Here is a 15,027-nt window from a genome sequence, read left to right on the forward strand (position 1 = left end):
GTGTTAGCAACGTAAGGATGCCCCATCGTTTGATGGAGATAAAAATGATCGACCTACAGAGGACTGAATTCAAAGAAACCCCGAAAATCAAAGTGAAAAAAATGATGCAGCAGGCGAGTCCATTTTGCTGAAATGTCATTGCAGCAACTCAGAATGGTCCTCAGTGGTTTGTATGGCCCCACGTGCTTGTATGCATGCCTGACAATGTCGGGGGAGGCTCCTAATGAGACCACGGATGGTGTCCTGGGGGATTTCCTCCCAGATCTGGACCAGGGCATCACTGAGCTCCTGGACAGTCTGAGGTGCAATCTGGCGGCGTCGGATGGACCAAAACATGACATCCCAGAGGTGTTCTATTGGATTTAGGTCAGGGGGAGCATGGGGGCCATTCAATGGTATCAATTCCTTCATCCTCCAGGAACTTGCTGCATATTCTCCCCACATGAGGCTGGGCATTGTCGTGTACCAGGAGGAACCCAGGACCCACAGCACCAGGAGGAACCCAGGACCCACTGCACCAGCGTAGGGTCTGACAATGGGTCCAAGGATTTCATCCCGATACCTAATAGCAGTCAGGGTGCCATTGGCTAGCCTGTAGAGGTCTGTGTGTCTCTCCATGGATATGCCTCCCTAGACCATCACTGACCCACCACCAAAACGGTCATGCTGAACCATGTTACAGGCAGCAGAACGTTCTCCATGGCTTCTCCAGACCCTTTCACGTCTGTCACATGGGCTCAGGGTGAACCTGCTCTCATCTGTGAAAAGCACAGGGTGCCAGTAGTGGACCTGCCAATTCTGGTGTTCCATGGGAAATGACAATCAAGCTCTATGGTGCCAGGCAGTGAGCACAGGGCCCACTAGAGGACGTCGGGCCCTCAGGCCACCCTCATGAAGTCTGTTTCTGATTGTTTGGTCAGAGACATTCACACCAGTGGCCTGCTGGAGGTCACTTTGTAGGGCTCTGGCAGTGCTCATCCTGTTCCTCCTTGCACAAAGGAGCAGATACCAGTCCTGCTGATGGGTTAAGGACCTTCTACGGCCCTGTCCAGCTCTCCTAGAGTAACTGCCTGTCTCCTGGAATCTCCTCCATGCTCTTGAGACTGTGCTGGGAGACACAGCCAACTTTCTGGCAATGGTACGTATTGATGTGCCATTCTGGAGGGGTTGGACTGCCTGTGCAACCTCTGTAGGGTCCAGGTATGGCCTCATGCTACCAGTAGTGACACTGACCCTAGCCAAATGCAAAACTAGTGAAAAACAGTCAGAAAAGATGAGTAGGGAAAAAAATGTCAGTGGCCTCCACCAGTAAAACAATTCCTGTTTTGGGGGTTGTCTCATTGTTGCCCATCTAGTACACCTGTTGTTCATTTCATTAACACCAAAGCAGCTGAAACTGATTAAAAAACCCCCTCTGCTACTTACCTGACCAGATCAATATCCCAGGAGTTTCATTGACTTGATGCTAGACTGTGATTAACTGCTTCCACGCCGCCCTATAGCAGAAATACTGCGACAGTGCAGCACGGGTGCGCAAAATCACGCATGTATACACGTGATTTTGCAGTTCCGGATAGGGGGTGCGCGCACCCTACCCGCGCTGCCATTCACAGCCTCGGATGTCCCAGCTGGTGATTCCCTGCCGACACTGAATATTACCAAGATCTCCGAGTATTACCGACAGGGGAAAGACCTGTATGTAAACAGTGCAGATCTCTCCCCTGCTAGCTCCTGCACACTGCTTTGTATGGTGCTTACAGTGAAACACACACACAGCCCACATAGTAAAACAGCACACAGTTAACCCTTTGATCGCCCCTCATGTTAACCCCTTCCTGCCTAGTGCCATTAGTACAGTGTCAGTGCTTTTTATTAGCACTGATCACTGGATTAGTGTCACTGGAGATGTCAGTGACACCAAGTCAGTTCCCCCAATGTCAGAAGGCCCGTCGCAGTCCCGCTATAATTACTAGAAAAAAATTAAAATAAACAAAAAAATCCAGCATATAAACCGCCATTTGTAAACACTATAACTTTCACGTAAACCAATTAATTTACATGTATTGGAATTTTTTTCAGCAAAGACATGGAGCAGAATACATTTTGGCCTAAATTTATGCCGAAATTTGATCTTTTAAATTTTTTTACTGCACATGTTTAATAGCAAAAAGTCAAAAATATTGTATTTTTTTCAAAATTGTCAGCATTTTTTTGGTTTATAGTGCAAAAAAGTTAAAATGATCAGGTGATCAAATACCACTGAAAGAAAGATCTATTTGTGGGGGGAAAAAAAAGGACGTAAATTTCCATTTGGGTGCAGCATTGCATGACCGCGCAATTGTCAGTTAAAAGTAACGCAGCGCCGTATCGCAAAATATGGAAGGGGGGTAAATCCTTTGGAGGGCAGGTGGTTAAAAAGTGTTCCTTTAATATTTTTGAGCAGTGTATGTGTGTATATATATATATATACACACACACATACATACATACATACATACATACACACATATATATATATATATCTATATCTCAATCCCAGCCCACATGAAGTAGCAAGTCAGGTAGAGCCCACCTCAATTCCTGGTAGAATGACGTCCAGCATCATCAAGCACTTTCCTCCCCAGCCTGACTGTCCATGGCCTGCCCATTTCATTCACTGGATTTCAGTTCTGCCAATCATGGAGGCTCAGTATCACATATGGGTATTACCTTGGAGGCGGTCTGCGTGCAAGGTCTGTCTAATTATGCCCATAAAGACATGCATGTCCTCTAAGACCACGCCCACCTTTCACCAATCACTGCGGCACATTTAGTCACTGCTTCCATGGAGCTCTCCTGATCACGAAAGGGCCAATTGGTGATACAGTGTATCCTATACTTACACACAGATATTCCCGGTGAAGTTTATGTGAGGACAGCGATGGGGTTTGCACATGACAGCGACCACCGCGATCTAGAAAATAACAAAAAACACATTCAGTACATCTCTGCAACACATACATAGAGAGTTCCTAATCTCCTGCTTGTCTGACAACACAGGGCCATTTCTGCACTAAATTCACAACCAGTGTTGTCAACTCCGCCTGCTGGACTACAGAACTCCACCTATCTCTGCCCCTCCCTACATGCATACCTCACAGACAGCCCACACAAGTTCTGCAAGGAAAGGGTTCTTGGGAGATGTAGTTCTGGGGGTGAGCCTACGTCCATAGCAGGTGCCCCTAGACCAATTTTACAAACCTAGCGATAATGCCATTGGGTGGTTAGATTTGGGTACTGCCTGGACGTACCCTTTGAACTGAACATATCAGGTGCTTGTAGCCTCCCTGGCGGTATTCCTGAGTGTAGCTCGGGGTAAAGTTTCAGTACCACAAGCGGTAACCCCGAGCTACAGTCGGGATTACCCTGCGGCTTTGCTCCAGGATCTCTTCTGCACTTACCTTGCCCTGCGCTCCCGCGATGTCCCTTCTGCAGTGTCCCCTGTAATGTCCTCCGGCCGATGCCGGCATCTGTCTTCTGGGTTCCGTTCCCTGCGAGCGTCGGGATGTACGGGGGACGGAACGGCGGGAATTTTGAAAATGACAAAAAGTGATATTCACTAAAATCACATAGTAAAACATTACTGTATCAAACCATTTCACATACATTTTGTCCCGAGTGCTTTGTCCTGCGCCCTGCCTGCATTTTGTCTGTTCTTTCTGCCTGGAAACTGAGAAACGTCCATGGCGTCCAAAAAGTGTCCCTTTAGGTCAAAAGCGGTTTTAGATCAGCTAGAGAACAGCGATAGTAAATCAGAACCACTTGCAGAATTGAGTGATAATGATTCGTGGGGAAATTCGTCATCAGACACTGAAAACGATTTTGCGACTTTGCTCAATGATGTGCAAACTTGGCGCTATATTTCACATTTCAGTGTTTTTGGTTTGATTATATTATTGAATTAAATGTATTATTATTTTTTATGATTATTTATTAAATTATAATTTATGATTTCGTGTTTTAAATTTTATCCTACCCGGGATGTTTAATAGACTCTTGTTCGGACAGATTTCAGTCAGTTATTCCTAAAAATTACAGCCTACAATAAAAAAAATACATATTTCCATGCAAAAAAAGTACCGCTTTGAGCACAGAAATATGGACATAAGGTTAAAGGGAACTGCAGTCCCTTACTGCTGGCCCCATGCTTCTATATTGGCACTACCATCTTTGATGGTCTGGCATGGGACCTGGCAGAGCCCAGGAGCACACGGGGGCATGCGCAGACCAAACAGAGACACTGTGCCTCTTCCTGTGTGCATGAGGCCTTATGCTCATCAAAAACTAAGTATTACTTTCTGATAGAAATACGTGCTGCTTAAGTCCCCGGTCACTGTGGTGCGAATGGTCATGCGATTTGATTGTTTCAAATCACATGACAAGTCGCACCGTATGGTCCGCAACGAAAGCAGTCAAATTGGAGAGACTTTGACCAGTTCATGCACTACTTTTTGCAAGTTCAGGTGCAACTTGCATAGACGTCTGTGCATAAAGTTGCACAGATGTCTTTCAAGTCGCGCTGACATCCGACTTTGAAATCGGGCGATTTCAAAGGCGGATACAGTGTGACCGAAGTCTAATCGAGAGCCTCCACTTAATGATCCATTGTTACCAAGCTGGGTGCACACAAGGTCTTTCCTGGTAGGACGCTGCCTCCTGGTGGAGAAACTGCACATGGGTAGCTAAATAGCTGTTTTGGGTGATCGCAGCACGTGGCCCCATAGACTTAAATTGATCATGTTCGGCTGTAGCAAATGCAACATGCACTTTTTTTGCTGTGAAGCATAGTGGTCGCGGCATGTGTACAGCCTAGAGAGGGCGCATGCCTGTCCGTATGTGGGCAGTCGGGGGGCTCAACAAAACTGCAAGCCTTTAGTTAAGGGGTCTCCTGAGAAGGAGGAACTTAAGTTCAGCCACAGACATTGCCAAAGAGCCACACATACTGTAACATTCAAAGACTGCAGACACGATACAGGAGACGGTCAGAGACTGCAGACACGATACAGGAGACGGTCAGAGACTGCAGACACGATACAGAAGACGGTCAGAGACTGCAGACACGGTACAGGAGACGGTCAGAGACTGCAGACACGGTACAGGAGACGGTCAGAGACTGCAGACACGGTACAGGAGACGGTCAGAGACTGCAGACACGCAACAGGGAGACGGTCAGAGACTGCAGACACGCAACAGGGAGACGGTCAGAGACTGCAGACACGCAACAGGGAGACGGTCAGAGACTGCAGACACGCGTCAGGGAGACGGTCAGAGACTGCAGACACGCAACAGGGAGACGGTCAGAGACTGCAGACACGCAACAGGGAGACGGTCAGAGACTGCAGACACGCAACAGGGAGACGGTCAGAGACTGCAGACACGATACAGGAGACGGTCAGAGACTGCAGACACGATACAGGAGACGGTCAGAGACTGCAGACACGATACAGGAGACGGTCAGAGACTGCAGACACGATACAGGAGACGGTCAGAGACTGCAGACACGATACAGAAGACGGTCAGAGACTGCAGACACGATACAGGAGACGGTCAGAGACTGCAGACACGATACAGGAGACGGTCAGAGACTGCAGACACTATACAGGAGACGGTCAGAGACTGCAGACACGATACAGGAGACGGTCAGAGACTGCAGACACGATACAGAAGACGGTCAGAGACTGCAGACACGATACAGGAGACGGTCAGAGACTGCAGACACGATACAGGAGACGGTCAGAGACTGCAGACACTATACAGGAGACGGTCAGAGACTGCAGACACGATACAGGAGACGGTCAGAGACTGCAGACACGATACAGGAGACGGTCAGAGACTGCAGACACGCAACAGGGAGACGGTCAGAGACTGCAGACACGCAACAGGGAGACGGTCAGAGACTGCAGACACGCAACAGGGAGACGGTCAGAGACTGCAGACACGCAACAGGGAGACGGTCAGAGACTGCAGACACGCAACAGGGAGACGGTCAGAGACTGCAGACACGCAACAGGGAGACGGTCAGAGACTGCAGACACGCAACAGGGAGACGGTCAGAGACTGCAGACACGCAACAGGGAGACGGTCAGAGACTGCAGACACGCAACAGGGAGACGGTCAGAGACTGCAGACACGCAACAGGGAGACGGTCAGAGACTGCAGACACGTAACAGGGAGACGGTCAGAGACTGCAGACACGATACAGGAGACGGTCAGAGACTGCAGACACGATACAGGAGACGGTCAGAGACTGCAGACACGATACAGGAGACGGTCAGAGACTGCAGACACGATACAGAAGACGGTCAGACTGCAGACACGATACAGGAGACGGTCAGAGACTGCAGAAACGCCACAGGAGACGGTCAGAGACTGCAGACACGCCACAGGAGACGGTCAAAGACTGCAGACACGCAACAGGGAGACGGTCAGAGACTGCAGACACGCAACAGGGAGACGGTCAGAGACTGCAGACACGCAACAGGGAGACGGTCAGAGACTGCAGACACGATACAGGAGACGGTCAGAGACTGCAGACACGATACAGGAGACTGCAGACACGATACAGGAGACTGCAGACACGATACAGGAGACTGCAGACACGATACAGGAGACTGCAGACACGATACAGGAGACTGCAGACACGATACAGGAGACTGCAGACACGATACAGGAGACTGCAGACACGATACAGGAGACTGCAGACATGGTACAGGAGACGGTCAGAGACTGCGGACATAGTACAGGAGATGGTCAGAGACTGCAGACATGGTACAGGAGACGATCAGAGATTGCGGACATGGTACAGGAGATGGTCAGAGACTGCAGACATGGTACAGGAGATGGTCAGAGACTGCAGACATGGTACAGGAGACGGTCAGAGACTGCAGACATGGTACAGGAGACGGTCAGAGATTGCAGACATGGTACAGGAGACGGTCAGAGACTGCAGACATGGTACAGGAGACGGTCAGAGACTGCAGACATGGTACAGGAGATGGTCAGAGACTGCAGACATGGTACAGGAGATGGTCAGAGACTGCAGACATGGTACAGGAGACGGTCAGAGACTGCAGACATGGTACAGGAGATGGTCAGAGACTGCAGACATGGTACAGGAGATGGTCAGAGACTGCAGACATGGTACAGGAGACGGTCGGAGACTGCAGACATGGTACAGGAGACGGTCAGAGACTGCAGGCATGAGAGACTATAGATGTAGAGACTCAGAACATTCTCTGGGAGACCTATACATTCCATAAGACTGCTAGAGAACACCGCCACAGCAGAGAAAGTACGGATGAGTGCATGGCCCCAAGGGCCACATAAAATGCCAAAGGGCCACAGGTTGGGCATAAAGTCACTTCCTGAGATCATTGCTTACTACGTGTGAAATCTGCAAATGATCACAGAGGTCACATGGTACAGGGCTATTCACAACAGCCTTGCACCATGTGACAAGCTGTGAACAATCACAGCTCACACAGTATTTCTCAATGGCTGCAAGAATGCAGCCAGAGAGATGATTGTTTTTATGGGTGTAAAAACAATCAGTGTAAAAAAAAAAAAAAAAAAAAACTCTTCATCACCCTCCTCAAGTGACTATGGTACACTGTACTGCTAAGGTGACGGTGTGTTTAAAAAAATAATAATATAAAAAAAAATTAAAATGTACAAAAAATTTTTTTGAAAAAGTAATTTTTAGTTAGAAACTAACTTGGGTTTTTTTTTACTAAAAAAAAAAAAAACACATACATTTTGGCCAAGATTTATGAATAAAGATTATTTATTTGCAAAATTGTATAAAACAATTTTTTCAAAATTATTGGACTTTTTTATTTACATAGCAAAAAATAAAAATCCCAGTGGTGAATAAATACCACCAAATGAAAGCTTTATCTGTATAAAAAACAATGCTAAAAAATTCATTTGGGTACAGTGTTGCATGACCGTGCAATTGTCATTCAAAGTGTGATAGCACTGAAAGCTGAAAATTGTCCTGGACAGGAAGGGGGTGAAAGTGTCCGGACTGGAAGTGGTTAACGACACACCGAAACCGGTTCACAGAAAGTGGTGCGATGTGCAGAATCGGATCGCATGGGTGTGAATACCCATACCATCCAATTCTGGTTCTGACAAAAAGAAAAAAAAAAAAGGGTCCTGCGCTATTTTGGTGTGGATGCAGTGCGATCTGAGCCATACAAAATGTATGGCTCAAATTGCAGCGCACAGAAATCGCATGCGATTTCCGCAGGAATGCGGTGCGGTTCCTGTGCAAATCACACGCAATGTGCCGCACCGCATCAGTGTAAACCTGGGCTCAACACCATTCAATACCTGTGCAAATCTGCCACCGATCTCTGAAGTGCTCTTCCCCAATATACAATCCTATACAGATGCACAGATATGCATTGATCGATCCCTGAACTGATCGGCAATTTAGAACTAGAAGTGCTCACAGATTTCAAAATTGAAGCAATTGTGCAAAAATGATTAACTTGTTCAACAAATGTATAAAATATTCTCAAGAGTTCCAATATCGCAGTCATCCGCTTGTGAAACAAAGTGACATCTGGGGGGGGGGGGGGGGGGAGAGGGGGGTTCAGCCCACGAATATTTTTAAAATGTAAGACTTGGCCCTCATAATAAAAAAAGTATGGAGACTCCTGCTACAAGATGCGATTGGCATCTTACCCTGCTGGCAGTAAGGATGGGTTTTGCCTCAACTTGGGCACCAGAACCTTCTGACAAATTCCTGAGCTGACAGTTGCACTGTTCTCAGTCCTCTCTATGGACTACAGAACACCTTCCCCTGTTATAGAGATTAGGGTGACAACAGTGCTCCCTCATACAGTATAGTAAGTGGGGGGGTCATCCTAAGACAAGAAGTGTGTTCCTGGCGGGATCAACAATACAGTCACCACATCTAATGACTGGTAAGCTGTACCATATCACATTTTTGTTCTTAGGTTTAGATACCCTGTAATGGTCTATTGCTATAGACCACAGACTTCAACGCACCCAGACTCTGTAAAGGGGGGCCGACTCTAATGGGGGCCGACTCTAATGGGGACCCTGGCATAAGTGGGGGGGATCTCCAATGGGGACCCTGGAGTAAGGGCTGGGACGCCAATGGGAACCGTGATGTAAGGGGGGATGGAATGTAAGAGGGGACTCCGACTGGAACCCTGACAAAAGGGGGATGCCAATGGGGACCCTGACGTAACGGGGATGTAACTCCAATGGGAGGCCCTGGCATATAGGGGGGGACTTAGATGGGGACCTTGGCATAAGGGGGGATGCCAATAGGGACCCTGACATAAGGAAGGGGGTAGGAGATTACTCCAATGGCGACCCTGGCGTAAGGGCAGTGACGCCAATGGGGACCGTGATATAAGGGGGGATGGTGATGTAAGAGGAGACTCCGACAGGGTCCCTGACAAAAGGAGGGATGCCAGTGGGGACCCTCACGTAAGGGGAGAGGTAACTTCAATGGGAGGCCCTGGCATAAAGGGGAGGACTTAGATGGGGACCTTGGCATAAGGGGGATGCCAATAGGGACCCTGACATAAGGAAGGGGGGTAGGAGATTACTGCAATGGCGACCCTGGCGTAAGAGGGGAAGCCAATGGGGACCCTGGCATAAGGGGGGGCAACTCCTATGGGTACATTGGCGTAAGGGGGGGTAACTTTGATGGGGACCGTGATGGTGGTGGTGGGGTGCTTGGGGACTACAATGGGGACCCTGGCATAAGGGGAGGAATGCCAATGGGGACCCTGACATAAGGGGAGGGGGGATGCTAATGGCAACCCTGATGCTGATGGGGACCCTGGTGTAAAGGGGGGTAGCTCTGATGGGGACCCTGACGTAAGGGGGGAGGTAACTCCAATGGGAGGCCCTGGCATAAAGGCGGGGACTTAGATGGGGACCTTGGCATAAGAGAGGATGCCAATAGGGACCCTGACATAAGGATGGGGGGGTAGGAGATTACTCCAATGGCGACCCTGGCGTAAGGGGAGAAGCCAAGGGGGACCCTGGCATAAGGGGGGTAATTCCTATGGGTACATTGGCGTAAGGGGGAGATAACTTTGATGGGGACCATGGTGGTGGGGGGATGCCAATAGGACCCTGGCGTAAGGGATGGGACACCAATGGAGACCGTGATGTAAGGGGGGAAGCTGATGTAAGAGGGGACTCCGACAGGGACCCTGACAAAAGGAGGGATGCCAGTGGGGACCCTGACGTAAGGGGAGAGGTAACTCCAATGGGAGGCCCTGTCATAAAGCGACCCTGGTGTAAGGGGGGAATCCAATGGCGACCCTGGCATAAGGGGGGAAGCCAATGGGGATCCTGGCATAAGGGGATGGGGGGGAGGGGGGGGGTAACGCCTATGGGTACATTGGCGTAAGGGGGGGTAACTTTGATGGCGACCGTGGTGGTGGTGGTGGTGTGGTGCTTGGGGACTACAATGGGGACCCTAGCATAAAGGGGGGGACGCCAATGGCAACCCTGATGCCGATGGGGACCCTGGTGTAAAGCGGGGTAGCTCTGATGGGGACCCTGGCGTAAGGGGTAAGGTAACTCCTATGGAAACCCTGCTGTAGAGGGGGAGGGTGGGGGGGGGAAATCACTGATGGGCACCCTGACGTAATGAGGTACTTTGATTGGAACCCTGACGTAAGGGAGGCGGCAATGATGTTGCTGACACAAGAAGGGACTTTGATGGGGACCCTGGCATATTGGGGGCGCCAATGAAGATGCTGACATAAGAGGGAACTCCAATAGGGATTTTTTCAGCCAACAGATATTTTTAAAATATACAACTCGGCCCTCGTACTGAAAAGTGCAGAGACCCCTGCTATGGGATGAGTTTGGCATCTTACCCCGCTGGCAGTACGGATGGGTTTCGCCTTTAACTTGGGCACCAGAACTTTCCGGTACTGCGGCGGCACGGCGGCGATGATATCCACGAGCCGGGGCTGGGCAGACAGTCCATACTTGGCTGATGTTTTGGTCTTCAACCTGCGGAAAGAACGGCAAATATTTGAGAGCTACTCGCTATAGGAGGAGAGCCTTTTTTTTTGTTTGTTTCTTTTCTTTAATTAACTGCGACGGCTGAACTCCTCCGCGCTCACCGTAGCTGGGGGGGTAAACACAGAAAGCACTCGCAAGACGCTCTGCGCACAAATCCAATTACCCAGCACGGCGCTGGCCTCCATCAAAGCACAGTACTTTGAACATGTGCCTTCTGATAGCCGGGCTCAGAGCTCCAGCTGCTCGGCTAATATGCATCGCCGCTATGCTTCCCGACGCATGCAAATTGTCATTTACTAACTTCCCCCAGCTGATGCGTCTCGGAGTTAAAGGAGAACCCTGACAAAAGCAGAATTTTATGTTAAAATCAGGTAGGAAAGTCATATTAATTAAGAGCATTTGTCGCAGACTTGAAGTATTAGTATTGCTATATTAATTTTTCCTGTTTTGAAAATGTGTGCATAGCCTCAGTCCATTCCTGTAGCTGCCAGAGGGGGGGGGGGGGGGGGTAGGTTATACATCGAATTCCTGCTGACTGCAAAAGTGAAAGAACACATCCCTGGGACCTTTTAGACATGCATGTTGCGGGGAGGGATGCTGATGGTGTAGACCAGTGTTTGGATCAACGTTTAGAGTTGCCATGATGTGGGCCAGCTGGTCACCAGCACCATAACAATGACAATCTAGGGCCAGGGTTCACAACAACATTTGTTGCTAGGGTGTTGACTAGCTGGCAGCCAGCCTGCCTGAACCATGGCAATGCATGACACATTGATTCAGAGCAGGCAGTAGGCAGCATCACCCCCAGAATTCTATGGACATCTGGCTTCTCCAGACCTGCTCCACCTCTTCCCCTCTTCCACACTGCGGAGGCAAAAGGTCGGGCTCTGATGTGAAGGGAGGGTCCTTTGATATAAGGCGGGGCCCCTCTGACATGAACAGGGAGGGGCCCCTCTGACATAATATTTCATAAAGGTGGTTGTGTGCACTGTCCCAGGCTCGGGTTTCACAATAAGTAATACCGATCCTGCCAGAAATCCATCAAGATGACAACTTCCTGAGCCGACAGCTGCACTGTTCTCAGTTCTCTCTATGGACAACAAAACACCTCCTATCATGTTATAGAGATGAAAGTGACAAACACTGCTCCCTCAGTACAGTGAGTGAGGGGTGGGGGGGGGTCGTCATCCGAGGACAGGAAGTGTGCTTCTGGCAGGATCAACAATGTAGTCACCACATCTAATGACTGGCAAGCTGCGATATATCACATTTTGTTCTTCAGTTTAGATTCACTGTAATGGTCTTTTGCTATAGATAAGGGGTTTCCAAACTACAGCCCAGGGGCCACATCCAGCACAAATTTTTTTTTTCTGCCTGTAGCTGGAGTCAGTTGCCTTAATGTGTATACAATGAGAATTAAAGTCAGCAGAGGATGCCTATGGTCTCCGCTTCAACCCACCCAACCTGCTCCCAGACTCTGTAAGGGGAGACTCTGACGTGGGGGGGGGGACTCTGATGGGAAACCTGGCCCTGGCGTAAGAACAGAATCCAATGGGGACCCAGCCTGCCTAAACCATGGCAGGGAAAGACAAGGATTTAGGGCAGGTGGCATGCAGGGCCACCCCCAGCATTGGATGGAAGTCTGGCTTCTCCAGACCATCTCCGATGGTCTTCAAATGTGAAGGGAGGAGGCCCCTATGATATGTAATTTCACCAAGGTGGTTGTGCGCACTATCCAAGGCTCAGGTTATTCAATGATAAGTACGATTTACATTTTAGATTCAGCAGCAGAGAGGAACATGCTCATCTAAAGGGATGCCCGAGACATATTTTGCTCACTCCCTGCTCTCAGTGCATCTGAATGAGTGTCTATAAAAAGAAGCTACTGAGAAAGAATGATTAGTAGGGACAACCATAAAGGAAAGTAATTGAGATGGAGATCTCAGGACCAATAAAAAGATATTTATAGGGACTAAAAATTTACACAAAAATGTAAAAGAAACAGGATGAAATGAAACAAGTAAGAATTGAAACTCCGTCGCCGTTTTGCGTTCAATTGCCCAGCTCTGTTATGTCTCACAGAAAGGTGATGAGGAGCTGGGAGGCCAGGCTACCGATCATGTGATCACTGTGGTAGTCAATCACATGACCTAGAAGCCCAGGAAACACCTCCCCTTCAAGCATTAACAGCTGACAGGAAGGGGTTAAGGAGATTCTGAACTTTGGAAGCTGTGCAGAAAAAAAGGCAGGCAGGGGACAAAGGAGTAGTCATCAGTATTGCATTTGACTGAAATACAATGCTTTGTTCTGCACTGTATCTCCATGTGGAGATGGCCATCTTGGTAGAGGCAGGGCTTTGCTTCCTCATGTCAGAGCTGACCCCCCCCCCCCCCCCCCGATGACAGGTGATCTAATGACTGGTGGGGTATAACAGAGGTGGAAGAAGAACAGATCTACAGAATGGATTAAACAGAAGCAGGGAAATCCTTACACTGCGGTTCCTCAGGTACAGCTTCCCCTCCAGCAAGGAAAACAGTGATCAGCACAATCACGACATTACCAAATCTCACTCCAAATCTGGTGAGACTAGCAGATTCACAGAGTAGAGAAACATAAACAGGGAGATCCTTACACTGCAGGTCCTCAGGTACTCCTTGCTGAAGAGGAAGCTGAACAGTGATCAGCACAATCATGACATTACCAAATCTCACGCCAAATCTGGTGAGACTAGCAGATCCACAGAATGGAGAAACAGAAGCAGGGAGGTCCTCAGGTACAGCTACCTCTCCAGCAAGAAAAACAGTGATCAGCACAGTAGTGACACTATTATTATTATAATACAAGATTTATATAGCATCAACAGTTTGCGCAGTGCTTTACAAAATGGGGGCAGAAAGTACACTTACAATACAACTCAACATAGGCAATTTAGCAGCAGAGGTAGTGCTGTCAATCCAGAAAGCAGTGGGTGGAGCTAGGTGTGTCCAGGTGCTCACTGACCAGCTACAGGCTTGTGAATCAGCAGTGAAAATGCTCATAGCCACGCCCCTTGCAATGTTTTCTCCTACCACTGTAGTGCGAGAAGGCACTGAATTCAGGAGCAGTGCAGCATTGTTGCAACCCCGTCGCAGGAAGCTGCATGCAGTGACATTTGCTGGCAGGATGAACTGGTTTATTCTGAAAAGAAAACGGGCAGATGCATTCATAATTACAGTGTTACTAAACCCACAACAGTACAATCAGTCTGTATATGAAGTAAAGCAAACTTGTTATACTCACTGTGGAACCTAAGGGGTTAATCCTCTACATTGTGTAAAAAGGCAGTTTGACCCTAATTGTTCTGTTCCTCCCCTTGTTTAAGCGACCACCTCTCATTCTTCTGATAAGACAGACTGAACCGTAGGCATTTAACACATGCTCAGTTTGGTGTGTATTGCTTGAGAGGTTTTCTTTTTTTTTTCTTGGGAGAGTGCATATGATCAGCACAGGGCCAATCAGCATTGGTAAGTCAGGAGGTCAGGGGTTCTGCATCCTCCTAGAGCAGAAAGAATACTACTCTTACTAGCTTTAGCATGTGCTCTGCTGAACACATTGCTCTAACTGCTGATGAGAAAAAGGTATTTAGCAGTTTATATTTACTAAAATAATAAAATTTCCATGTTGTGTGTACTGTGGGAGACCGGATATAGCGAATGCAGGGCCCGGGTAGACCGGATATAGTGAATGCAGGGTCTGGGGAGACCGGATATAGTGAATGCAGGGTCCGGGGAGACCAGATATAGTGAATGCAGGGCCCGGGTAGACCGGATATAGTGAATGCAGGGTCCGGGGAGACCAGATACAGTGAATGCAGGGTCCGGGGAGACCAGATACAGTGAATGCAGGGTCCGGGGAGACCGGATATAGTGAATGCAGGGTCCGGGGAGACCAGGTATAGTGAATGCAGGATCCGGGGAG

General features: G+C 48.8%; 1 protein-coding gene across 1 annotated transcript in view; it reads right to left on the reverse strand.

Annotated features, from left to right (window-relative positions):
• The window catches only part of ELP3 (elongator acetyltransferase complex subunit 3), a 206,939-nt gene that overhangs the window by 169,496 nt on the left and 22,416 nt on the right, over window positions 1-15,027 (reverse strand). The window contains exons 3-4 of the mRNA XM_089688175.1: window positions 10,920-11,058; window positions 2,883-2,953 (exon numbers count right to left, since the gene is read on the reverse strand). Of these exons, the coding sequence (XP_089544301.1) occupies window positions 2,883-2,953; window positions 10,920-11,058 (210 nt within the window). The remainder of the gene's footprint in view (window positions 1-2,882; window positions 2,954-10,919; window positions 11,059-15,027) is intronic.

The sequence above is a fragment of the Staurois parvus genome, unplaced genomic scaffold (assembly GCF_062004578.1).
Source record: "Staurois parvus isolate SC_StPar_1 unplaced genomic scaffold, SC_StPar_1.0 ptg000448l, whole genome shotgun sequence".
NCBI lineage: Eukaryota > Metazoa > Chordata > Amphibia > Anura > Ranidae > Staurois > Staurois parvus.